The following is a 22,366-nucleotide window of genomic DNA, read 5'->3' on the forward strand; positions in this document are numbered from 1 at the left end:
GCTTTGATCCAAGACACATAGCGTCAGACATAGGCCTGCAACGGTCGGCAACTGCCCGCGCTTTCAAGGGCCTTAGCCGACTTGACCAAAGTACCAGCCTCTACACAACTTAACGCGGTATACTTAATAGCACTACTGTGGCGTCTAGCTTGCTCTGTCTGCCTCCGTCGTCGACAACATTCAAGCGAACCGGCATACCATCTCCAAGACCGAGAGCCTGACTGCTGCGATAGTTGCGATGCGCTCGGTGTGACATCACCTCTAGATACAAAGGATTTACGGAGCAGCGCTTGGCGCAGAGAAAGCTGGTTCCGCGCTCTTCGCTGCGGTGAGCCAACGCCAGACTCGCCTGGAGGGACCCCTTGTATATGTAGTACCTATCTTGCTATACGTGCGCTTAGATGCAACCTAGAGCAATCAACCTGCTACGGGGGACATAGGCTTTGCAATGGTTTCCATCTGCTGCTGGCCAAACAATTGAAACACGGCGTGGCTTCTTAGCTTTGTAACATAAGAAGTCATGTCTGGATTGGGCTAGGGCCAAGACGCTCGCGCCCGCTTTCCCGCACAGCACGCCGGTTCAACTTCGTCTGAACTGGGTTGACTGCCCCCTCACCTTTCAGGTACTACTCATGGCCCAGATGGCGACGAAGCCGAACTGGTGCGTCATATGCGGCGATTATGTGCGAGACGTCAGCTTCACGATGGTGGTGTTGGCTCCGTCCCGCCGGCCGCAATACTGCGACGGCGGCGACGACTGCTGCCGCTACACCGTCTGGACCGCAACTCGCGAGGGACCGCTCCCGCTGCACCTGGATGGCCGCCCGCTGTCCTTTGCGCCCACGGGCTACACGACTGACCGCAACATTTGCGCCGAGCATGCTCGCGCCAACCGCGCGAGGCACGCCCAGCTGCTGGCCGAGCACCAGCAACGCAGCCCGCCGCCGCCACCCCCACCGCCACCACCGCCACCGCCACCGCTGCCACCGCCACCGCTGCGCCACTTCACCGAGGCATTCGGCGGAACGGACCAGCCGCCCACCGGCCCCGAGGTCCTCTTCTACTGCATGCTGGATGCCATGTTCAAGGACCGCTGCTACTGCCACATCCGCCTGCCCGGCGTCCGCCGGCTTGCCGACTGCAACGCCCGAATGGCGCCGCTGTACTCGCGCCTGACCCACATGGCCTGCACGCCGCGGCAGCTGCAGGCCTTCATGGCGGCGTTCCGAATCGGCGGCAACGGCGGCCGGCAGCAGAAGGCGGCCGCCGCCGCCTACGACAGCGGCCGGAAGCGCTGTCACAAGTACGCGACCCAGATCGCGGCGTTCGCGGCCTCGCCCGCCGGCCGCCTCGTGGCGGAGCTACTGGAGCAGGAGGTGCGTTGGGCACGGGAAGGGAGGCGGTTCCCACTTCAAGTCTTCAACTTACTAGCACTTACACTTGAGAATCCGGAGGGCGGGGGGCCGGGGGGCTTCATGCGCAAGCACGGCGGAGGGCTAGCTAATTAGTACGGTAGCGATGGTTTCAGCGCGCCTGCTGAGTCGTGCAAGAGTGCGTGCGCTCGTCCCCTCGCACGTGCTTTCGTCGCACGCATCCCGTGATCACACCGGCCCTGTGCTTGCGCACCGGTACGGTATGCAGGACCCCCTGGCCACGTACCAGGCGACCCACATCGAGGCCTTTCCGCCCCACCGCGTCCTGGCCGTGGCGGCCGCCGCGGCCGCCGAGGCCGGCACCTACGAGTGCGTGGCGAAGGAGCGGCGCCTGCGCTCCATCCACCACAGCTTCCACCACTCGCTCCGCACGGGTGGCGGCGCCGACAGCGAGTGGGACGGCGCCGTGCTACAGGCGTGGTGCTGCTACGAGCGGCTGCGTGACGGCGAGGGAGAGCAGGTGCTGGTCTTCCGCAACCACACCGCAAGCGACAGCGCGCACGCCCGCAACGCGCTGAACCTGCAGCTGCGGTCCGACCTCAGCTTTCGCGTCTACAGCTGCGGCCAGCTGGTCACCATGCCGCCGGACAGCCCCAACCACGCGCGCCTGACCAGCCGGCAGGCGATCACGGAGGTGCTCCAGTTCCTGCTCACCTGCTGCCCCTGCTCCGGCGGCCCCACGGCCGTCGAATTCCAGCCCTTTCTGGAGGCGCACCAGCTGAGCCAGCAGCAGCAGCAGCGGCAGGCTGGTGCGCAGCCGGGTACGAGCGCCGCCAGCGACAGCGCCAGCACCAGCAGTGAGGCCGCCACGCTGCTGCAGTGGTACCAGGAGAAGCCCCAGTACGTGCACCTGCCGGCTGAAGCCGGCGCCAGCGGCGCCGCAGCGGCTGCCGGCGACGTGGTGTCTGTCCACCCCAGCCGCGGCTGCCACGGACTGATTAGCGCCCTCGCCTTCAGCCCGCGCTGCCCCTGCTGCACGGCCTCCCACCCCGCACTACGATCCGCCATCGCCCAGCTTGCACGGCGGCAGGCGGCCGCGGCGGCGGCGGCCGCGGCGGCTGCTGGGGAGGACCGGCGTGAGGCGGCGGAGGCGGAGGCGCAGGTTGCCGGGAAGCTGGCAGAGGTGCTGGAGAGGCGACAGCTCACGGAGGCGCGCCTGTCCGAGTTGGCGGCGGAGACGCGCGCCCTGGCGGCTGAGAACGCGGCCCTGCGGGCGCAGCGCGACCAGCGCGCTCAGGACGCGGAGGCGCTGATGCGGGACAATGCGGCGCGCGCCGCCGTCCTGCTGCCGCGGTTGCGGCAGCAGTTGGAGTGGGCGGCGGAGGAGGCGGCGGAGGACGCGGAGGAGGAGGAGGACGAGGAGGAGGAGGAGGACGCGCAGGACGAGGCGGCGGCGGAGGAGGAGGAGGAGGAGGAGGAGCTGCAGCGGCTGTGGGATGAGCTGCTGCAGGAGATGGGGGACGAGGAGGAAGAGGATGACGAGGAGGAGGAGGAGGAGGACGAGGAGGAGGAGGAGGAGGAGGACGAGGAGGAGGAGGAGCACATCCTCGTGCCGCGGCAATCGCTGCGGAAGCAGCCCGCCGCTGTACCTTCAGCTGCTGGCGGCGTGGCACCGTCAGCAGGTGCGGCGGCTGTGGCGCCGGCACCGCCAAGGATGCGCGAACGGCAGCAGCAGCTGCAGCCACTGCGCCAGCCGTCACAGCGCACCCGCGTGTTGCCCAAGCGGCTGCAGTCGTCCCCCTCCCCAGTGAAGGCGGCGGGTGTGAAACGCAGCCGCGATGCTGGGAAGCGCACCCGCTTCCAGCTAGGCACAGCTGGATGGGCCGCAAGCATGAGCGGATGAGCACTCTCGTACGTAGCACATGTATTACTGCGTACGGTACGGTATGGTGATTGTTGGGCAGTTGTGTGGAAGGGCGGTATCAGGCGCGGTGTGCTGGACGGACTCTGTTGTGGCCTTGCTTGTGTGCTACACGGCTGCTTTCGTGGGCCGTGACACCCTGCAGGGCTGTACGGTATCGTCTTCCACATGCATGCACTCTCACTGGTCGCAAAGCAAGCAGTGAGCAAGGGCCGACAGGGGTCACGCACATTCATGGGATTCGAACACATGGAAGGACTTGATTCCCCATACAATTCACATTAAGAATAATGGACAGTCGCTATCTATCTGCAAGCGGGCGGCCCGGGTACATACACAGCGTGCACAATGGGTGCATGCAGAGTGCGTGATCCGAGAGTGTGCGGGTACACAATGCGGGCGCATGATCACTTTACCGGCCATAGTGCATAGCTTTTTCACGTCTATGGAGCATCGGTCGCCGTTCCTTGTAGATTTGGATGCGGACCCTCGAGGGACCCGTGAATGCCTCATGCTTCCGATGAAGTTTCCGGAGCGACTGCAGTACGGTATGGTCATGAGAGGGCCCCGAAGTTTGTATTAGTTTTGCGCGGGGTACCATCACGGCGGGTACCATCCATGTCGCACTATGCGTTCTCGGCAAATAGCACAATGATATCTGCGTCGCGAGTATTGCAGCTTCCATCAGAGGTAGCCCGCAGAGGAGGTAGCCTGACATTCTTTCTTGCGACGCGTGCGGGTATGTACGGTACGGTATGTGATCCGCTGGGGTGCAATTCTGTGTGTGCAAGTCACTGCTCTGCAGGTAGTGCGTTTGCGGGGGGAGACAAGACTGCGGCAAGGGGGGAGGGGGGAGCCTGGAACTGGAGCCTGCGTCGCGTTGGGGGGCACGGGGCCCATGGCGGGCGTGTCGCGGCTGCTTTCGTGGGCCGTGACGCCCTGCAGGGCTGTACAGTATCGTCTTCCACATGCACGCACTCTCACTGGGAGCACAGCAAGGGCCGACAGGCGGGGTCACGCACATTATTCATGAGCTTCAACCACATGGAAGGACTTGATTCCTCATTTCACATTAAGGATAATGGACGGTCGCTATCTATCTGCAAGCGGGCGGCCCGGGTACACAGCGTGCGTGCACAGAGCGTGACAATGGCGGGTGCACGCAGGGTGCGTGATCCGAGAGTGTGCGCGCGCGAGTACGGCGGCGGTACACAGCAGTAGTGCGGGCGCATCCCCAGTCTACCGGCCATAGGGCATAGCTTTTCACGTCTAGCTTTGGAGCATGGACAGTGCTAGTATCTTCCATCTACACTGTAGAAATCTGCCCAGAATCCGCCGAAGGCGGAGAAAAATTTTTGGGTTTGGGTGCCACGCATCTACGCAGTGTAGACGGTTTTGGCCGGTTTTGGCGCAACAATGGGGGAAGCGTAGACGTTTTGGGGGGCTTGGGGGCTTAAGTGTAGATGCCGCGGTCAGGGTCATCTACGCATGTGTAGATGCCGGGTGGCTGAGGGCATCTACAAGATACGAGCACTGAGCATGGATGGCCTTGTTACCGGTATGTAGATACGGTATGGACGCGGACCCATGGATGCCTCATGCTTGAGATAAAGTTTCCATGACACGGTAGGTGTGAGCAACTGCAGTAGTACAGTATGGTGATGAGAGGGCCCCGGAGGTATTTAGCTGATAGAGGTTACATGTGGGACGACAGCCGTGGACTAAGCCAGGGCCCCAACAAGGGGTGTCAGCTTTGTACAGCTGGAAAATGGGCTGAGCCCCCGTACGCTTGGGAGCTGATAAGCATGTAACGCCCCGTCAGAGCCTCCATGCCGCTACGACGCGCAGGCGCGTCGGCTAGGGACACTCGGGTTGGGGTCGTGCGGGATTTCCCGCGCCACGCATGCGTGCCTTGTCACGTTCCCAAACACCCCAAGCATTTCTTTCGCCTCCTGCCATAATCAACACCTCCCCGGCGCCCCACGCTCAAAGGGCTAGGCGCGGGGCGGGGGCGACCTCGGGGCTTCTCGGCATCCTGGCGCGTCGGCAGGCATGGCTCGGCAAGTCGCTCAAAATTTTCGATATACTTCCCCGCTTTGCTTGCCGCCAACATAGTTTGCCTTAGAGACTGCATATCAGCGGGCACCGGATGCTTTCCTCGCGACCTCGCGAAAGTCAATTGTCCATGGACGCGCGAAGGCACTTCTCGCTCCGCCCGAATTTTCCCTGCCACCTATTTACATGCAATAGGCATTAACAAATACTAATACGAAGCACTCGCGGTTTGCGCCAGTATGCTATGTTTTGCCGACACCACGCAGCCACGCACGCACGCACGCACGGGACAGGGGTGTTCCTGGGGGGCTTCGCCCCCCCCCCTGGAACGCTTCGCTGGGGGGGCTCAGCCCAAAAACGCCCAGCTATCTACGGGTCCTCTGGAAAGTGTGACGCATCCTATGCGTCGTCGCGTACAGCACGATTTCGGCCCAACGCATCGACATAGCCGAATGATCATAGCTTCCTCTATACGTGATCTTGGTCCCAGGGCGCGAGAGCGAGTGCAGCGTATGAACGAGGCCAATAACTGAACTTCATTGTCAGGTGCGAAAATGCGCGTAGCTATAACTTACATCGCAATTAACAGGTAGCACAGATAAGGCTGTCTGAAAGCACGCGAGCATGAAAATGTAAAGCCAACTCGACCGATCGCAAAGACGAAAGCTTTCACGTAGATGACGAGAACAAATATCCATGCATATCGTTGATGTATGCAGAAATGCACAGTTGCGAACTTTGGCGGGAGGTGCCAGCTCGGCGACGCCGGCCTCGCTCCCCCCCTCCCCCCCCCCCCCCGGCCCCCCACCCTTCCTCTGTTTTGTTCTCCGCGGGACAGCAGGACAACGCCGCCTGCCCATATCTTGTCCCATACCTTGTCCCAACCACTAGAGCTCGGGTAGCTGGGCTCATGGGCTAAGTTATTAGTTTTACGCGGGGTACCATCACGACGGGTACCATCCCTGTCGCATTATGCGTTATTCTCGGGACATAAGCATCATGATGTCTGCGTCGCCAGTATTGCAGCTTCCGGCCTTCCGGCATCAGAGGTAGATAGGTAGCCGCCGGAGGAGCGAGGTTCTTCCTTCATTGCGGCGCGTGCGGGTATGTACGGTACGGTATGTAATCCGCTGGGTTGCATTTCTGTGTGTGTAAGTCACTGCTCTGCAGGTAGTGCGTTTGCGGGGGGAGACAAGACTGCGGCAAGGGGGGAGGGGGGAGCCTGGAACTGGAGCCTGCGTCGCGTTGGGGGGCACGGGGCCCATGCATGGCGGGCGTGTCGCGGCCGGGGCGCGGCATGGCGGTTTGTCCCAACGAGATCTTGATGCAGCACGAATCAAAGAACCAGATATGATAGTAGCATGACATTCACTTGGGTATATAAGATAGCGCAGAACAGTGCTCGAGATTCTTTTCCAAGTTTTGTGGTGGAGAGCGTCCAGAGGCTCGTATACCTTGCGAATATGATGGAGCCGCCTGCTGAGAAGAAAAGTGACTTGTGGTCTCGCCTCACGCCTGACGTGATAAGGAAAATTGCAAGTTACTTGCACCCCAACGAGGCCGCTCAACTTAAGTTCGTCAGCAGCGACACTGCAGCGAGCCTGCGCCATTACAAGAAATTCCACATCGGGTCCGACAAGCCCTGGCCGGGCCGCGAATTTGCCATCCACTGGACACGCCCTGAGCCATGGCGTGCCCTAAACCTGCGCCAGCGAAAGCGGCTATTGTGTGCAGCGGCATTCTCAGGCCACGCGCCCAGCCTGGAAACGGCCCTGGCGCACTGCGGTTTCACCATCGATGACAGGGAGCTCGATGAAGCCGTGTCCGCGGCTGCCCTCGCCGGCCACCTTGCGGCCTGCGAGCGACTGCTGCACTCGCACGAGGGAGAGGAGGGCGCCGGGAGCACTGCTGACGTTGCTGGTGGATCCGCCGCCGCCGCCGGCGAGGGCGGTGCTTCTGCTGCAGGAGCAGCAGGGAGGGGCGCGAACCCTAGGTACCGTTGGCCTCCGGAGTTGGCGGTAGACAACGCCGCGTCTTCCGGCCACCTTCCGGTGCTTCAGCTGCTGCTGGAAGCCGGATCCACGGACAGCACCAGCGAGCTGGAAAGGCATGCGCGGCAGCAGCGGCTGTCGCTTGCCGCCCAGGCCGCCTGTAGGGGCGGCAAGATGGAAGTTCTGCAATGGCTGCAGCGGCAGTACGGGCACAAAGTGGGCTTTGCGGAGGTGGAGGCGGCGGCGAAGGCGGGGCAGGTGGAGCTGATGGAGGGGCTGATGCGGCCGAGGCAGAGGACCACGATGACACGGCTGCCCCCGGCGGGGGATGAGGTTGCAGCAGGGGGTGGCGGCGGCGGCGGCTGCACGGCGGCGGGTCCTCGGCAGCGGAGGGCTGCGGCCCTGCATGCTGCGCTGCAGGAGGGCCTGGCGGCGGCGGGCCTGGCGGCGGCGGGCGTACTGGCGGCGGCGGGCGTCGGGCCGGCGGCCCTGCACAGCCGGATGCAGCTGCTGCAGCAGTTGTAGCGGCGCTGGCGGCGGCATTGGGGGCCGCAGGAAGCTCCGGCGGCGGCGGCCGCAGACATCAACGGCATGTTGCTGCTGCTGCGGGTCCAGCTGCCGGCGGCCGCGGCGCCCCTTCTCCATCGTCGTCACTGCGGCTCAGCACCAGGCAGCAGCTGGAACTGCTGTGTGCCCTGGCCAGCGGCTGCCCTCTGGCAGTGCTGCGGCGCCATTGGGACGACCTGTGGGTCCCCTACGCCGCCGCCACCGCCGGCGACGCCGCGTGGGTGGCGGCCGGCCGGGACCTGCCCATGCTGTTGTGGCCGGCCGCCACCGCCCTGCTGGCCGCCGCCGCCACCAGCCCCACCGCCGACTGGGAGGACAAGTGGCACTGGCTGCTGGCGCTGTCCGGCCCCCACGAGCCAGGCGGCGACGGGCTGCTCGACCGCATGCTACTGCCGGGGCCTCAGAGCCGCAGCGGCGCGCTGGAGGCAGCCTGCGCCCGGCTTCCCGACTACTGCCGGCGGCTGCGTGTGCTGCACGCGGCCGGCATGCGGCCCAGCCCCGAGGCGGTGGAGGGGGCGGTGTGGGGCGGGCACGCCGACGCGCTGGCCTACCTGTGGGACGAGGCCCACGTGGCTTGCCGCCTGGGGCAGGCCGCGTTCCAGGCCCTGGTCATGAGCCGGAGCCGGGGCAGCGTGCCCGTGCTGCGGCTGCTTCAGTCGCGGGGCATGGCCTTCACGGCGGCGCATGTGCGTCTGGCGGCGCAGCGCGACGACTGGCCGCTGGACTCGCTGCTGTGGCTGCTGGCGCAGGTGCCGCAGCGGCGTCAACAACGGCAGGAGCAGGAGCAAGGCGGCGGCGGCGGCGGCGGCGGCGGGGGCGGGGGCGGGGGCGGCGGCAGCAGCAGCAGCATCAGCCAGCCGGTGTGGTCGGCGGCGTTCGCGCACGCCGCGCACCAGGGCCACGGTGTTGTGCTGCTGCTGCCGCTGGTGGCTCGCGGCGCGGCGATCAGCCTGGCGGCGGTGGCGGAGGGCGGGAGTGAACGCACGCTGGCGTGGGCGGTGCAGCGGCTGACAGAGGACCAAGACGGCAGGCCGCCGGTGAGTTGGCATGCCGTATGTATGCGCATGGCGCGTGCACTACCGGCGTGTGCGAGTGTGCGTGTCAATCGTTGGCTAGGTTGCCGTTAGTCCATCCATGCAGAGCCCATGTGTTTGTGCGGGGGAGGGGTAGTAGCCACGGGTAGTAGCCGTTCATGGAGAACAGTGGGTGGGGAATGCCCGAAGCCCACGATTAGGTCCCCGGGGGCGGGTGCGGGTACTGGTTGGTTGGTTTTTTGGTTGCACTGGTCCGTGCCGACGTGCCGTGTCATACTCCGAGCAAGGAAGCAGGTCCGGGATGGGGAACTGCCGCGCAGCCCGCCTGCTGCTCCGCACAAGGCCACAGCCCGCCTGCACATAATGATGCTCCTTGTCGTGCGCCACCTGCTCGTGGCCTGCTCACACACACCGCCTGCATGCATGCCGCATATGCACGCAGGCCATCCTGCATGGGGAGGACGCCCGGCGTGTGTTGCAGTCGGGCAACCTGGCGGCCATAGCTTGGCTGGAGGCGCGGCAGCTGCTGAACACGGCGCCCGTCGGGAGGACACCCGATGTTGATGACCTGCCGGTGTGAGGCTCATCAGATAGAGGTTCAGAGGTTGTGAAGCACGGGGAGGGGGCGGGGCGGGGGCGTTGTTGAAAGCAGGAGAACCGTAGGCTCGGCTACAGGCAGGAGTAGTTGCGACTCGACGTTGAAACTGAGTTTGTGACGTCTAAGGCTGCATGGCTGTGACCTTGGCTGTGACTTATTATTACCTGTGAGAGGATCCATGCGGTACGTGTATGGCTGCACATGCACGTGTGATTCCTGCGGCACGTCAATTGCGAGCCCGTGGAGGACTGAAGGTCTGAGGCTTTGTAGCAGGGGTTTACGGGGTGACTCGTGACTGCACTGCCACAAGCATTGCAAACTGCCAAGTACTGTAGGCGGTCCGCGCTATAGCCGTATGATGCAATATGCCGGTGACGCCGCACGTCAAGAAGACACACGTGGGGCTTCCGTGGCCGCTTTCACACAGTCACACACACACACACACACACACACCTCGTCCGTGAACGATTGTTGCTATGCTGCTGCCTCAACATCAGTGCACCACTGCACAGCAGTCCCACACAGCACCACTGCCCAGGTAGGCAGGTAGGCCTGCACCGCAGCGGGCGCAGCTGGCCTGAGGCAAGGCAGGCGGGTGCCACCAACCCTCTCCCATACCCAGCCAAGCGGCCGCCGCGTTCCACCCGCCCCAACACCTCACACTGCCACCACCACCGCCACAGCAACCATCCCCATCACCTCACACAGAGCCCACTAAAAGCCCCGCGCCCGCGGCCCCCTCAGCCTTTCCCTTCGGGCAAACTGAATGATGTAAACCCAATCGGGCTCGGGCACCTAACGCCCCTCCTCCACCTCCTCCTCCCCCTCCCCACCACTAGTGCACCGCCACCACGCCTCCCCCCCTACACACTAGTGCACTGCCACCCCCTCCATTCTTCTCCCCGCACAAGTGCAACCCCGCCTCCTCCCGCCTCCTCCCCCTCCACACCACTAGTGCACCCACGCCTCCTCCTCCCGCGTCCTCCCGCCTCCACACGCTGCTAGTGCACGGCCAGCACAGCGCTGTCCTCCTCCTCCAGCCCGCCGCCGCCGCCGCCGCCGTGCTGCTGGGCCGGCACCAGCACGCCCGCCTTCTTGTACACGCCGTCCAGCAGGTCGCCCAGGAATTCCTCAAAGCCGCCCGAGCCGCCGCCGCCGCCGCCGTCGCCGCCGCCGCCTGCGGGGGCGGACGGGAGTCGTGAGCAGGAGGAGGGGGCACCGGGACACCGGTTTACGCACACGCACGTTGCATGGTGATGAAACGAGCCCGCGTTTATTGCGCCATTGGCGTGGCGTCCGGCGCCAGCAGCTGCATGTTGCCAATCAGGATGTGCGCATCTCCATTCCTATCCACCAAAACACACAGCTGCGACATGCGGCGAGACACGTGTGTTACTCATAGCCGCCGCCGTCGCCGCCGCCAGACACGCACCTGCGGGCCCCGGCGCCGCCTTGCGCCTGTTGTTGTAGGTGGTCCAGGCCGCTCCCAGCAGCAGCCGCTCGAACTGGTCGTAGTCGTACTCCAGCGGCTGGCGGAGGGGAGGGTGGGGTGGAGGTTTGTGAAGGGGTGTCAAGAGGTGTAGGCGTGTGTGCGTATACATGTGTGTGTGTGTGTGTGTGTGTGTGTGTGTGTGTGTGTGTGTGTGTGTGTGTGTGTGTGTGTGTGTGTGTGTGTGTGTGTGTGTGCGCGCATGTGTAAACCTGTACCGGTGTTGGTAGTAGCGGTGGCAGTGGGAGTGAGGAGGCCAAGTGAACTATACCGGCACAAGAAGAGCAACATTGCTGCACGACACGCCCAGCTCCCAGCTTCCCACACACCCCACACACCCTACCGCCCCCGCCCACACCCCCGCCCACACCCCACACACCCGCCCCCGCCCCCGCCCTCACCCCCGCCTGCCTGCCTCCCCCCTCACCTGCGGGTGCAGCGCAAAGGTCTCTGGGTCGGAGCCGCGCTGCTTGGCGAACACAGCGATCAGCGCCAACTCCTGAAGGGGGGCGGGGGAGGAAGGGCGTGGTTTGTGGGGGTTATGTGCTCGAGCCCAGCCGGACAGGAGGCGAGTTGTGTCTCTCCCTTCCTCCCCCCAATCTACGCTCCCCTCCCGCTTCCCCCTATGCTCCGCCCGTTTGGCTTGGCTTGGCTTGGTTTAGTTTGGGCTGGTATGCACAAGCCCCCTCCCCCCACACCTGCAGGTTGAAGTCTCGGCCCAGCATGCCCCACTTGGCCACTCAACCCCCCTCTCCCACACGCACACATACACACATGCCCCCCTCCTCCCGCTCCCTCCTTCCCCCTCCCTCCCCCCCTAACCTGCAGGTTGAAGTCTCGGCCCAGCATGCCCCACTTGGCCAGGTGGTTGCACAGCCAGCGCAGGTCCACGCGCACCGAGGCGCCGCGGGTGCGCTTCAGCTGGCAGCTGTCCAGAGTCTGCTCCGTCAGCCTGTGGGGGGGGTGGGGGTGGGAGGTGGGTGGGTGGGTGGGGGGTGTAGGTACCAGCCCAAACCAAACCCAACCCAAGGGGGGAGGTGACGGGAGGTGAGGTGAGGGGAGGGAGGGGGTGGGAGAGGGAGGGGGGCGGTGATCGAGGGGGTGGGAGAGGGTGGCGGTGAGGTGGAGGTTGCGAGGCGGGGCCGGGCAGGCAAGCGGAGAGCAGGAAAGGATGGGGGAGAGAGAGGGAGGGCTCACGGGTAAGGTGCGACAGGCACCCTCCCCACACGAAACCGCCCTGCCACGCCACAGCATGTCCCTCCCCTTCGCTCACTTGCGGCCCTTGCGCAGCAGCAGTAGGGCGTTGCTGTTGTTGACGGCGGGCGTGAAGCGCTCCAGGCGCCGCTGCAGCTCGGGGAAGGAGGAGGCGGCGAAGCACTCGCGGAACAGGGCCGTCACCTGCGGGCACACGTGTGAGAGTTTGGGTTGGAGGGGGAGGAGGAGGAGGGGTTATTTGCCCGAGCCCAACGAAATAGGGGGAGGAGGAAGGGGAGGAGGAGGGGAGGGTGGTCCACCCTCTTCTGAACAACCGGGATTTGCCGGATTGCGGCTACAGGGCAAACGCCGCGCCGCCATGCGTTGAAGCCTGCACTGCCTGTGCGCGCACGCGCCCGTCCTCTCAGTGACTCCCACACGCCGCCCAACCCAGCCGTGCAAGCTCCCGTCCTTTCACCCTCATCCCCAGCCTTCACGCCCGCCCCCAGGAACTGGCTGCCCCCTTCCTCCTTGCCCCCTCCCCCTCACCCCCTTCCCACCCCTCCCACCTTGAGTGACAGGTGGTTGTACGCGGCCTGGCTGGGGTTCTCAGCTGCGTAGCGCTGTGGGGCAGAGGTGAGGAGGGAGGCAGAGGGGGCGGAGGCAGAGGGGGCGGAGGCAGAGGGGGCGGAGGCAGAGGGGAAGCGTGGGTCAGAAGGGCGGGGCAGGGTGGGGTGGGGTTGGCGGGTGCGGTCATCGTGTGGGGCGGGGGTGATGCGCACCGCGGGGCGGAGTGGGAGCACCACACACACACGCTTGCTTGTCCTGTGCGCACGTGCCGGGATGGCCCCCGTGCGCTCCTCCACTGTCAGCTTACCAAACGTAGGTCCTCCCCCATACATTTCACACTTGCAATTCATTCACTCCATCCTCCATGGACAGCTATGCCCCCCTCCCTCTGCCCCCCAGCACCTGCGCCGCCAGGTGCACCAGCGCCAGCATTAAGCCCAACACACACACACACGCCCCCCTCCCTTCCCCTCCCTCTTTCCCCCTCTCTCCCGCTCTGCCCCCCTCACTACCTGCGCCGCCAGGTGCACCAGCGCCAGCATGAAGTCCAGCAGGTCGAATGTGGACACGCCCGACTTGGCCTCCACCTGCAGGGGCGGAGGGAGGGGGCGGAGGGAGGGAGGAAGGGGCGGGGTGAAGGGGACGGGGCGAAGGGGTGGAGGGGCGATGGTCAGTCAATTGACGCAGGATATGGGGCGGGTTGTGGGGCTGTGTGGCCGAGTGGTGGGGTGATGAGGCTGCAGAGTGGAGGGAAAGGAAGGCGAGCAGCTGGATGGCTGACTGGCGGGGGTGGGTGGGATGGGGGCGTTGGCTCACGCCGGAGGAAGCGGGACAGAACAATTTAGGGGGTGGCCGAGTACGGGGGTGAGGACGAGGCCGGTCTCACGGCAGGTGTCGAGCCGCCCCCTCCAGCCTACTCCCCGTCTCTGCCTCCTGCCCGCGCGTCTCCTCCCCTCGCGCCTCCTCCCCTCGCGCCTCCTCCTCTCGCGCCTCCTCCCCTCGGGTCGGCTCCCCTCGCGCCTCCTCCCCTCGCGCCTCCTCCTCTCGCGCCTCCTCCCCTCGCGCCTCCTCCCCTCGCGTCGGCTCCCCCTCCGGCCCCACCTTGCGCGCCAGTGTGGTCTCGGCTGTTGCCACACCCGTGAAGATCTCATCAACCTTCTCGGGTGGGAACCGCGGCGTGATCACCTGCTCAGGAGGAGGGGGCGTCGAGGGGTGTGTTGACGTCAGCCATACCATGAGTGTGTGTAGTGGCCTGCCAAATGGCCTGTAACAAACACGCATGCCTGAATGCTGTCTCCGGACCATCCCGGCCTTTGGTACGCTGTGCGCACCTTCGCAGCCCCCACCACCACATAACCACATTGCCAGCCCCCACCCCCCTTCCCGCGCGCCCGGCTTATGACTTGGTGGTTGGCAATGCCAACCCCCGTTACCCCCTCTCCCCCTTGGCTTGATTTGGTTTAGATCGGGCTGGTACTTACAACCCTGCCCCCCATGGTGTACTTGGGATTCGAATGACCTAACCCCACCCCTCCCGACCCTCCCTACCGCCCCCCGCACCTTGGCAGTGGCCATGGCCGCTCGGAACTGCGGCAGCGTCAGGCTGCCCAGCTGCTCGCCGCTGGTGGTGGAGGTGGCGGCGCCATCCGCGGACTGGAGCAGGAACAGCATCTGGACCGCGCCTGAGAGGTGCGAGGGGGCGAGAGGTGGTTGGGAAGTTGGGTGCAGTTGGGTTGGGTGGGTTGGGCATGCTGTCGTGTACTGCCTTCAACCCTCCACCCCTTCCCCCTATTATTGTCCCCCTCCTCCCCCCTCCTCCCCCCCTCACCCGAGTACTGCACCAGCAGCGCCTTGACCTTGTCCAGGTCCTTCTCCGCCACCGCCGCATCCGCCCGCAGCAGGTCCGGCTCGATGAGCGCGCCCAGCCCCTCAGCCTGGCCGGGAGGGAGGCAGCGGGAGAGGGAGGGAGAGGGACAGGGTTACAGGCTAGACTGGTCACACGTGCAGACCCTGGTATATGACCGGCCCGATGGTGTTGTGTGAAGGAGGTTGACTGGCTTATCGCTGGGCCTGTGCCATTTGTCACTTGCCGTGTGCCAGGAGTCACTTCGCCTCCATCTCGTCGCCATTGCCCCGCCCTCCCTCTCCCTCCTCCCTCTCCCTCTCCCCCCCTCCCTCCCCCTTCCCTTTCCCCTTGGGTTGGAGTGTTTGGGCTGGTATCTACACCCCCCTCACACTCCCCCTCCCCCCCCCTCCTCCCGCCTCCCCCCACCTTGAGGTCCAGCTCGCGCAGCCAGGTGTCGTGCGGCGGCAGCACCTCCACGCCGTCGCCCCAGCGGAAAGGCGGAGTGCGCGGCCGGCCCTCCCACCTGAGGCGCGTGTGTGTGTGTGTGGGGGGGGGGGTTAGGGGTTTGTTCCATGGTCCCACCACAGTCGTCACCATACCCATTATCAAGTGACTGCGGTACCCGCATGCGGTGCCCGCGAATAAACGCGAAAGGTTACTCCCCGCTGCCGTTCCACCCCTGGGTCACGTCTTACCTGTGATTGGAATGAAACTTCCCCTCGCCCTTGTGGTTTAATCACTCCATTCTTCATTAACGGCTACCCCCTCCCCTGCCCTCCTACAAGCAACGCCACCTCCCCCCCCTCACCGGACTTTGTAGGGCACGGGCCCATTGCTGAACTCCACAAACAGCTCATCGCCGTCGTTGAAGATCTCGTTGACCACAATGTCCACATCCAGGGGCTGCCCGTCCTTGTTGTTGACGCTCTGCGGCACGTACCGCCCGTACACCTCGCCTGTGCGTGTGCATGTGCGCGTGTTTTGTTAGTGCACGACGGAAGCGGGCCGGTGGACCCGCCGTGCATCCATCAGGGAGCAGGCTCTCTGGTGTATGAAGCCCAGTATCACACAGCGGCTTGATTGAGACTGCGGGCTGGGGTCGCGGTGTGGCGCGTGGTCTGGCTGGGATGGAATCCGTGCTGCACCGCCCTCAGTGGCTCTGCTTGCAACAGCCCAGACCTTGCGTTCGCAGCCGGAAGGCCCATGCCGCGTCCTGTATAGCTCACTCCCCGTCAACCCGCACGCGTCTTGCACCCTCTAGACTGATTCTCGTGCGTGACACCCCGCGCGTGCCGCTCCCTGCTCCCCCGACTGCCACACCTCGCTTGTACGCTAATCGTGAGCACGCCGCGTAGCCGATCCACTGCAGAATTTGTTCACCCTCCCCGCAGAACAAGTCTACCGTCTCTTCTACCGTCAGGCCGCTGCCCAGCGGCGACATTTGCACCTGAATGCAAAACCCGCAAGCATCCGAATCAGTGACCTTCACATGACATGCAATATAGTATAGCACATTAAGCTCAAAATGTCCACAACTTGTGAGCTGCTCTCTGCGCGTACCCTGAGACGCATTTTGAGCTATCCGCAAAGTCGAGGAGCCGGCACAGGTGTTTCTATCTTTTCATAATGATGCAAGCGTTGAAAGCTAAACAACGAGAGTCTTGCAGTTAGTCTCGAAGTGAGGATGCTCGACGTCGCGCGTCTTTGGTGCTACAAGCTGTCCCGCAGATTTAATAGACTTCGTGCAACCAGAGATGTTTTGTAATGTGGGCGCTCTCTCAAGTTTCTCGACATTGACAGGAGCTATCGCATTGCGGGTGTGCTCCAGAGTCCAGACTCCAGTCCAGACTCCACGCCCGCCCGGGGGCCCGGCTGCCGACGCTGCGTGCCGCACCGAACCCTTATACCATCCTCAGCTGCTTTCACCTGGATCACGAGGTCTTGGATTTTCCTTACATATGTTCCTTTGCCATCGAGCTCCACTGACCGCGACCTTCGTCACTTCAGCCACAGGTCCCCGACACCCACGATGATGGTCGGAGCGCCTTCCACCAGCACTTGATCCAGGTTTCATTCCTACACGTGACGCGTCCGAATCCACACACGAAATCCGTAGACACGTTCCAATCACACGCGTTGCAGAGCTGTGAATCGCCCCGCGCCAGTCGCAAGGAGCAAACCCGCAAACTCCGCCACCCGGGCCTCCGCCACCCGGGCTAGTGCCCGGCCGTCCGTGCGTCCGTCAACCGCCCTTCCCAACAGGTATCTGCACGTGCAAGCATGACGCGCACCAAGCTCACGTGCAGCTCTGCAGACGGGAGCAGCGCACAAACCATGCCGCTCCCGGTCGCACGCCAGTCGTACACGTCCGCATTCATCCACGAGAAAACAATCTCACCCACAACCCCCGAACACAAAGTCAGGCAGCAGCTCCGGCTGCCTCAGCCGACACAGCACACCGTGTCAAGCTGCTGCCACTGCTCCTGACGCCCATCATGCTGCCCTCCGCAGCTTACTGCCCCGGCGGCCGCATGCCCGGGGGCATGCCTGGCGGAGGCACTGTTTGGGGAAAACACAGAGCAAGGGGTGACGCCGCGTTGGTTACACGCAAGCGGTACAGCAAGAAGAGCAAGACACAAGCATTTAATGACGCTGGCATTGAGCGCAAAACGAGATTGGCACGCCCCTTGAGGAGCCACGTCAGCACTCACTTCCCGGAGGCGGCATGCCAGGCGGGGGCATCATGCCCGGGCGTGGCGGCGGCATGCCCGGAGGAGGCATGCCAGGGGGCATACCCGGGGGCGGCATGCCCGGGGGCGGCATCCCCGGAGGCACTGTAAGAAGGGCGTCACAGGGAGCGTATGGGGTCAGCAATCATCACACAGGCAGAAGGCGAGAGCTCCGATGCGAGTCGATGTTAGGAAACCACTGCCTCTGGGCCTTCCTCTGCTGTACCAATGCGCCCGCCTAGAGACAGCTCTTCCTTAAGGCAGAACCCGCCGTACTCACTTCCCGGGGGCGGCATGCCCGGCCGCGGCGGCGGCATGCCCGGCGGGGGCATCATGCCCGGAGGAGGCATCATGCCGGGGCGCGGCGGCGGCATGCCTGGCGGGGGCATGCCCGGGGGCATACCCGGGGGCATACCCGGCGGGGGCACTGCATACAGGACAGCGACACAGTGGCATGTTGTATCAGGAAAAGAGCATGGCTTTGTCAGAGACAGGAACGCTTTCTTGGCTCTTGGCGTACTGCAGAACTGGGGCAAGAGCCCGCACCGGCTTGCATGGCTCCGTTTGACCTAGGGGCCCGCCCTCCTGACGCTCTCTCTGCCCCTCATCCCCATAGCCTGTCCATTGCCCATTCAAAGCTACTCACTCCCTGGGGGCGGCATGCCGGGGCGGGGCATCGGCGGCGCAGTCATCTGCGGGCGGGGCATCATCATGCCTGGAGCCGGGCCGCCCACTCCGCGCGCGGGACCAGCCAGGCCCTGCAACCAGGCAGACAGCACGAGCGCGCACACTGCTCAGCAACACAGTGGTTTTGCCTAAAGATTCTGCATCACCCTTTGTTCACCGGCGTTCCCTTCGCTTTGCACATACCGAGTCCCGACCAACCACTGGCCAGCTTACCGCCGGCGCCTGACCAGGCGCAGCCGCGGGCATACCGCGGCCCACTGCTCTCCCAATGCCTGGGCCCTGCAACAGCAACATGAGCAGCAAGCATACACATCGAGCTAAGTGTGGGGAAAGGCATGGACGGCACAGCGTGTTCTTTGTACCCTGCCGCGGTTGTCCCAGCCACGCTGCCGATCCCGACCCCGACCCCAACCTTTCACCGTGCCCCCCGCTTCGCCAGCCCGGCCCCCGCCCTCCTCCGCACTGCCCCGCCGCTTACTCCGGGTCCCTGATTCCGCTCCGTGCGCATGTCCTCATTCGGCGGAGGCCCTTCGATGGTCAGCGACACAATCTCCTCTCCGCGCAGCAGCACCAGGCCCAGCACGCGGCGCTCCTCCCGCTGTAAAGACATGAATGGAAAGATCAGGGAACACGCTGCATGCGATTCGTGCATTTTCGCTCACCTCCTCTTCCGACTTGCCCTTCTTGGGCGGCAGGCGGCGGAACTCCTCCGAATCTCCAAGAACCAGGTTCATATGCCGGTCAAACGCCATGAACCTGCTCGGTAACGCGGGAGGAAAGGGCGCGGTGAGGTTCTGCACTCGCCGGGTCGCTGCCGATCTCTGCGTCGAACTCACCTGCCAACAATCTGCCGGCTGTCCACAAGCGTTACCCGCATGCCTGCATTCGCCAGGCACAGCAGTCGGTCAATATGCTGGCAGGGAGGCGTGCTGCCAGGCCCCCGCATCCTTTGGCGCGCTAAACTCACGGAAGTTGATGTATTGAAGCAGCTTGGATGTCCTAGACAATGCCATCTTTGCTAGGTGTCAAGAAAGGGCCCCTCAGGGGCAAAAAACTGGGTGCCCCGCCAAAGCAGGTTTCGCAGAAAGCAGAAAGCAGGTTTGGGTGAGGTGGTTGTTGTCTAAGCCCTGCTAAACCTCGTTGCTATGGTTAAGTTGGCTCCAAAGGAAGCTTTGCCGGGGCGTTGCATGGAGGGCAACCGAAAATGTCTCCCATTCCCGGGCTAGAAGTGCTCCCCGCGGCGGCCTGCATTACTGCGAGGTTAATTTAGCACTGCTTTGTCCCCGGGCTTAAAAACTGCATTCAAGGACCCAGCCCAAGTGCAAACACTTCACCGCTGCGACCATCTCCATTCTTGCTCGAGCCCGCCTAGCCCTTGCAGCTTCTCATATATAGACACAATGCTATTACAAGGCCATATGGCTCGCTCCGGGGTGGCCCGCCGCTTGGTGGCTGGCCCACGCTGTCGACGCGTGGCGGTGCTGGTCCGCGCCAGCAGCAGCGCGGGGAGCAAGGCCGGGGTTAAGGATGCTCTGGGCCAGCTTCGCCAGGGTAGGTGTGCTGGAGACCCGGCTGCGTTTGCTAGTATTGATTGGGTTTGTGGGCGCGGTTGTAGACAGCGCCAGCCCAACTAGGGTTCGGGACGGGAAGGCTCTTGGCGGAGGAAGGCTTTATTGCCTTGCTGGCGCGTTCCAACGGGCCCGCGTATCGCTCCGCACCCGCACGAAGCTGCCAGTCCCTTATCATATGCCACATCACATGTATGACAGTTTGCAATAGAGCACGTAAATGACATACCTGACAGTGACCCATGTCAGTGACACGCCCGCTGACGCTGTGCGCGCTGACTGGACAGGCCTGGCTGGCAAGCCCACCGTGGACCCGGCCTACCTCAACGGCGCCTCCTACCTCAAAACAATTGGCTTCACAAACCAGGTGACTTGCCGACTGGGTAATGTCTTACAAATCAGGTTACCGGGTCTTCATCCTGCCGTCACTTCCCCTAGCTCCTATACAGCTCCCATTGCCTGTGCGACTGTGAACTGTACCTGAGCTCCATCAACCATGAAGCCATGCCGCAGTATGGTATACCCTGTGCTTCTGTTCCCTCTGGTTCACAAACGCTGACCGCCTGCCTCACTCCATGCATGCCGGCTCCCTCAGGCCGAGGTGGCGCGTGTGCTGGACATTGCCATGAACCCCGACTCCCTGTTCCTATCGTACGGCGACGGCCGCCGCACCAAGAACGCCAGCGTGAGTACCGTATGGCGTGTTGCTTCCCGGCAGGCGCAATCCGAGCTCACGATCTGGGGCTGGTGTTTTTGCTTGCAACTGCCTTGAGGGAACCCATCGTTCGCACCAAGCTGCTCTCGTGCATTGCGCACGCGGACAACCTCATTTCGCACGCCTTGCTTTCCTGCCCCCGCCCCGCAGGCTCGCAAGCTGGATGTGGATGCGGACATGAAGCCCGTGATCGACTTCCTGCTCGAGAAGGGCGTCAGCGTGGGCGACGTGGTCAAGGTGCGGGAGAGGAGGGAGCAGGGACCGGGGAGGGCGGAGGAGGGAGGAGAGAGGAGAGGGGGGGACGGCGTACGACGCGGGCGGCGTGCAGGTGTTGACATGCCACGAGGCCAGACGGAAAGTGCCATTGCAGCCTGTGTCAGTCTGCCGTGCGCTGCGGCGGCCTGTATGCTGCGACTTAATGGGCACGTTTGCCGAATGCCACGCGTACGTGGGCACGTGCTGGGCGAGGGAGGAGGCAGGAGGCAGGAGAGAGGAGGCAGGAGGGAAAGGAGGGAAAGGAGGGGGGACGAGGGGGAAGGAGGGAGAGGAGGGAAAGGAGGGGGAGGCGGGTGGGGGGGGGAAGGGAGGGAGGACGGGGAAGGGAGGTGCTATGGAAGATGGGGGCGGCAGGCACGTGTTGACATGCAATGAGGCAATGCACTAGACCGGCATTGCGATACCAAAGGCTGTGCGTGCGCGCACTGTATCGGGATGCCGTGCGTTGCGTTTACTTTGATGCTGCGCCTTACTGGGCCCAATGCGCCGGATGTCACGCGCACATGCGCTGCTCAGTCGCAAAAGCGCATCCACCTGACCATGGGGTGCAGTACGTTGCTCCCCCGTCGAGCTGGAGCCGGGCGCTGGTCGACATCCTCGGTAACGCTTGATGTTCCCCAAGATGGTCTACCGTCTACCACTTCCTTGACTAATCATGAATGTAACCAACCCCCCTCGCAGATTGTGAGCGGCCACCCGCCGGTGCTGAGCTACTCGGTGTCTGACCGGCTGGGCCCCTTCTGGGACTACATGACCAGCATCGGCGTGGCGGACGTGGGCGCGGCGGTGGTCAGCCGCCCCTCGCTGCTGGGGCTGGACGTGGACGCGAACCTGCGGAAAATAGTCGAGTACCTGCAGGTGGGCCGTGCGGCGCGTGGGCGCGGAGGGTGCGGAGATTGTGGGCGCTGCAGGGTTGTTCGAGCTGGGCGGGGTCGGGGTTGGGGTTGGCGCGCTTGTATCGAGGGCTTGGCGATGAGGAGCGGGGCTGGAGTAGCAAGTGGTTACGGGCTCTACTTATGCGCGTCGTAGTAAGGCACGTACCGGGCGATGACGCAGTTTGCCGGCCCCGTGCTGTGCACGTCCTCATTGCTTGCGTCTATGTGTGCCCTGCTTTCTTGTCCTGCCCGCAGTATACGGAGACGCCGCCGGAGACCATCGTGCAGTACATCTGCAAATCGATCTAAGGGCCCGTCTGCCTGTCTGCCTGTCCTGTCGCAGCGCGTGGCGGTGCTAGTGATTATGTTGTCAGTTTTGTGGAGCTCCGTGGTCGTGTGGCGGTGCTAGTGACTAAGCCGTCTGTTTTGTGAGCTATGGCCTGACCTTGCGTATCTGACTGTCAATACCTCATTTGGTACCAACGCACCGAGTTTTGGGGAGTGCGGGAAGGAGGCAATGTTGTGAGAGTGCAAGCAGGATGACTGGATAAGTCCTTGCGTGGAGCGTGCTACGGAGTACGTGCGAACAATGAGGTCACTAGAGGTCACCACATACGGTACTCATAGTTTTAATATCCTGCACGCTTGATGAGTCATTGGTCGTGACGAGACGGGAAACCGTCGTGCTCCCGGGGTGCTTGATAACTCAGCGCCACAAAACTTGCATGCTGTAAGTGCAAAATGTGCAGCGGGGCAGCGGCGAGGGGAGAAGACAACTCGGCGGGCAGGTTCGGAGGCAGCACGCCATGCAGTACGTAGGCGCCATCCATCCACCCGTGAACTAAGCAACTAATAAGGTCAACCTGAAGTACGTCCAT

General features: G+C 63.8%; 5 protein-coding genes across 6 annotated transcripts; 3 read left to right on the forward strand and 2 right to left on the reverse strand.

Moving 5' to 3' along the window:
- Positions 1-48: 48 nt before the first annotated feature.
- CHLRE_14g611000v5 (uncharacterized protein) lies at positions 49-5,117 on the forward strand. Its single transcript, XM_043069983.1, has 2 exons — positions 49-1,376; positions 1,642-5,117. Exons 1-2 carry the CDS (start codon positions 705-707, stop codon positions 3,274-3,276), a joined length of 2,307 nt encoding a protein of 768 aa, XP_042916656.1. The 5' UTR covers positions 49-704; the 3' UTR covers positions 3,277-5,117.
- Positions 5,118-6,728: 1,611 nt separating this feature from the next.
- CHLRE_14g611051v5 (uncharacterized protein) lies at positions 6,729-9,810 on the forward strand. The gene is made up of 3 exons (XM_043069984.1): positions 6,729-7,861; positions 8,005-8,944; positions 9,384-9,810. Exons 1-3 carry the CDS (start codon positions 6,813-6,815, stop codon positions 9,519-9,521), a joined length of 2,127 nt encoding a protein of 708 aa, XP_042916657.1. The 5' UTR covers positions 6,729-6,812; the 3' UTR covers positions 9,522-9,810.
- Positions 9,811-9,812: 2 nt separating this feature from the next.
- On the reverse strand, positions 9,813-16,428 carry CHLRE_14g611100v5 (uncharacterized protein). 2 transcript variants are annotated; one of them, XM_043069985.1, is made up of 15 exons: positions 16,199-16,428; positions 15,959-16,085; positions 15,447-15,594; positions 15,065-15,161; positions 14,621-14,726; positions 14,353-14,474; positions 13,894-13,977; positions 13,305-13,379; positions 12,792-12,845; positions 12,302-12,426; positions 11,851-11,980; positions 11,727-11,759; positions 11,456-11,527; positions 10,972-11,068; positions 9,813-10,716 (listed from the first exon to the last, which is right to left on the reverse strand). In XM_043069985.1, exons 2-15 carry the CDS (start codon positions 16,077-16,079, stop codon positions 10,541-10,543), a joined length of 1,440 nt encoding a protein of 479 aa, XP_042916659.1. In that variant the 5' UTR covers positions 16,080-16,085; positions 16,199-16,428; the 3' UTR covers positions 9,813-10,540. The 2 variants fall into 2 exon arrangements, with proteins under 2 accessions (XP_042916659.1, XP_042916658.1); XM_043069986.1 differs by lacking the exon at positions 11,727-11,759.
- Positions 16,429-16,578: 150 nt separating this feature from the next.
- Positions 16,579-19,198, reverse strand: CHLRE_14g611150v5 (uncharacterized protein). Its single transcript, XM_043069987.1, has 9 exons — positions 19,022-19,198; positions 18,891-18,933; positions 18,717-18,810; positions 18,533-18,652; positions 18,268-18,333; positions 18,014-18,125; positions 17,648-17,794; positions 17,350-17,472; positions 16,579-17,197 (listed from the first exon to the last, which is right to left on the reverse strand). Exons 1-9 carry the CDS (start codon positions 19,065-19,067, stop codon positions 17,151-17,153), a joined length of 798 nt encoding a protein of 265 aa, XP_042916660.1. The 5' UTR covers positions 19,068-19,198; the 3' UTR covers positions 16,579-17,150.
- A 148-nt stretch (positions 19,199-19,346) lies between these two features.
- Positions 19,347-22,234, forward strand: CHLRE_14g611200v5 (uncharacterized protein). The gene is made up of 6 exons (XM_043069988.1): positions 19,347-19,605; positions 19,910-19,989; positions 20,218-20,307; positions 20,488-20,574; positions 21,295-21,471; positions 21,744-22,234. Exons 1-6 carry the CDS (start codon positions 19,473-19,475, stop codon positions 21,795-21,797), a joined length of 621 nt encoding a protein of 206 aa, XP_042916661.1. The 5' UTR covers positions 19,347-19,472; the 3' UTR covers positions 21,798-22,234.
- The last annotated feature ends 132 nt before the right edge of the window (positions 22,235-22,366 follow it).

The sequence above is a fragment of the Chlamydomonas reinhardtii genome, chromosome 14, assembly GCF_000002595.2.
Source record: "Chlamydomonas reinhardtii strain CC-503 cw92 mt+ chromosome 14, whole genome shotgun sequence".
Taxonomy (NCBI): domain Eukaryota; kingdom Viridiplantae; phylum Chlorophyta; class Chlorophyceae; order Chlamydomonadales; family Chlamydomonadaceae; genus Chlamydomonas; species Chlamydomonas reinhardtii.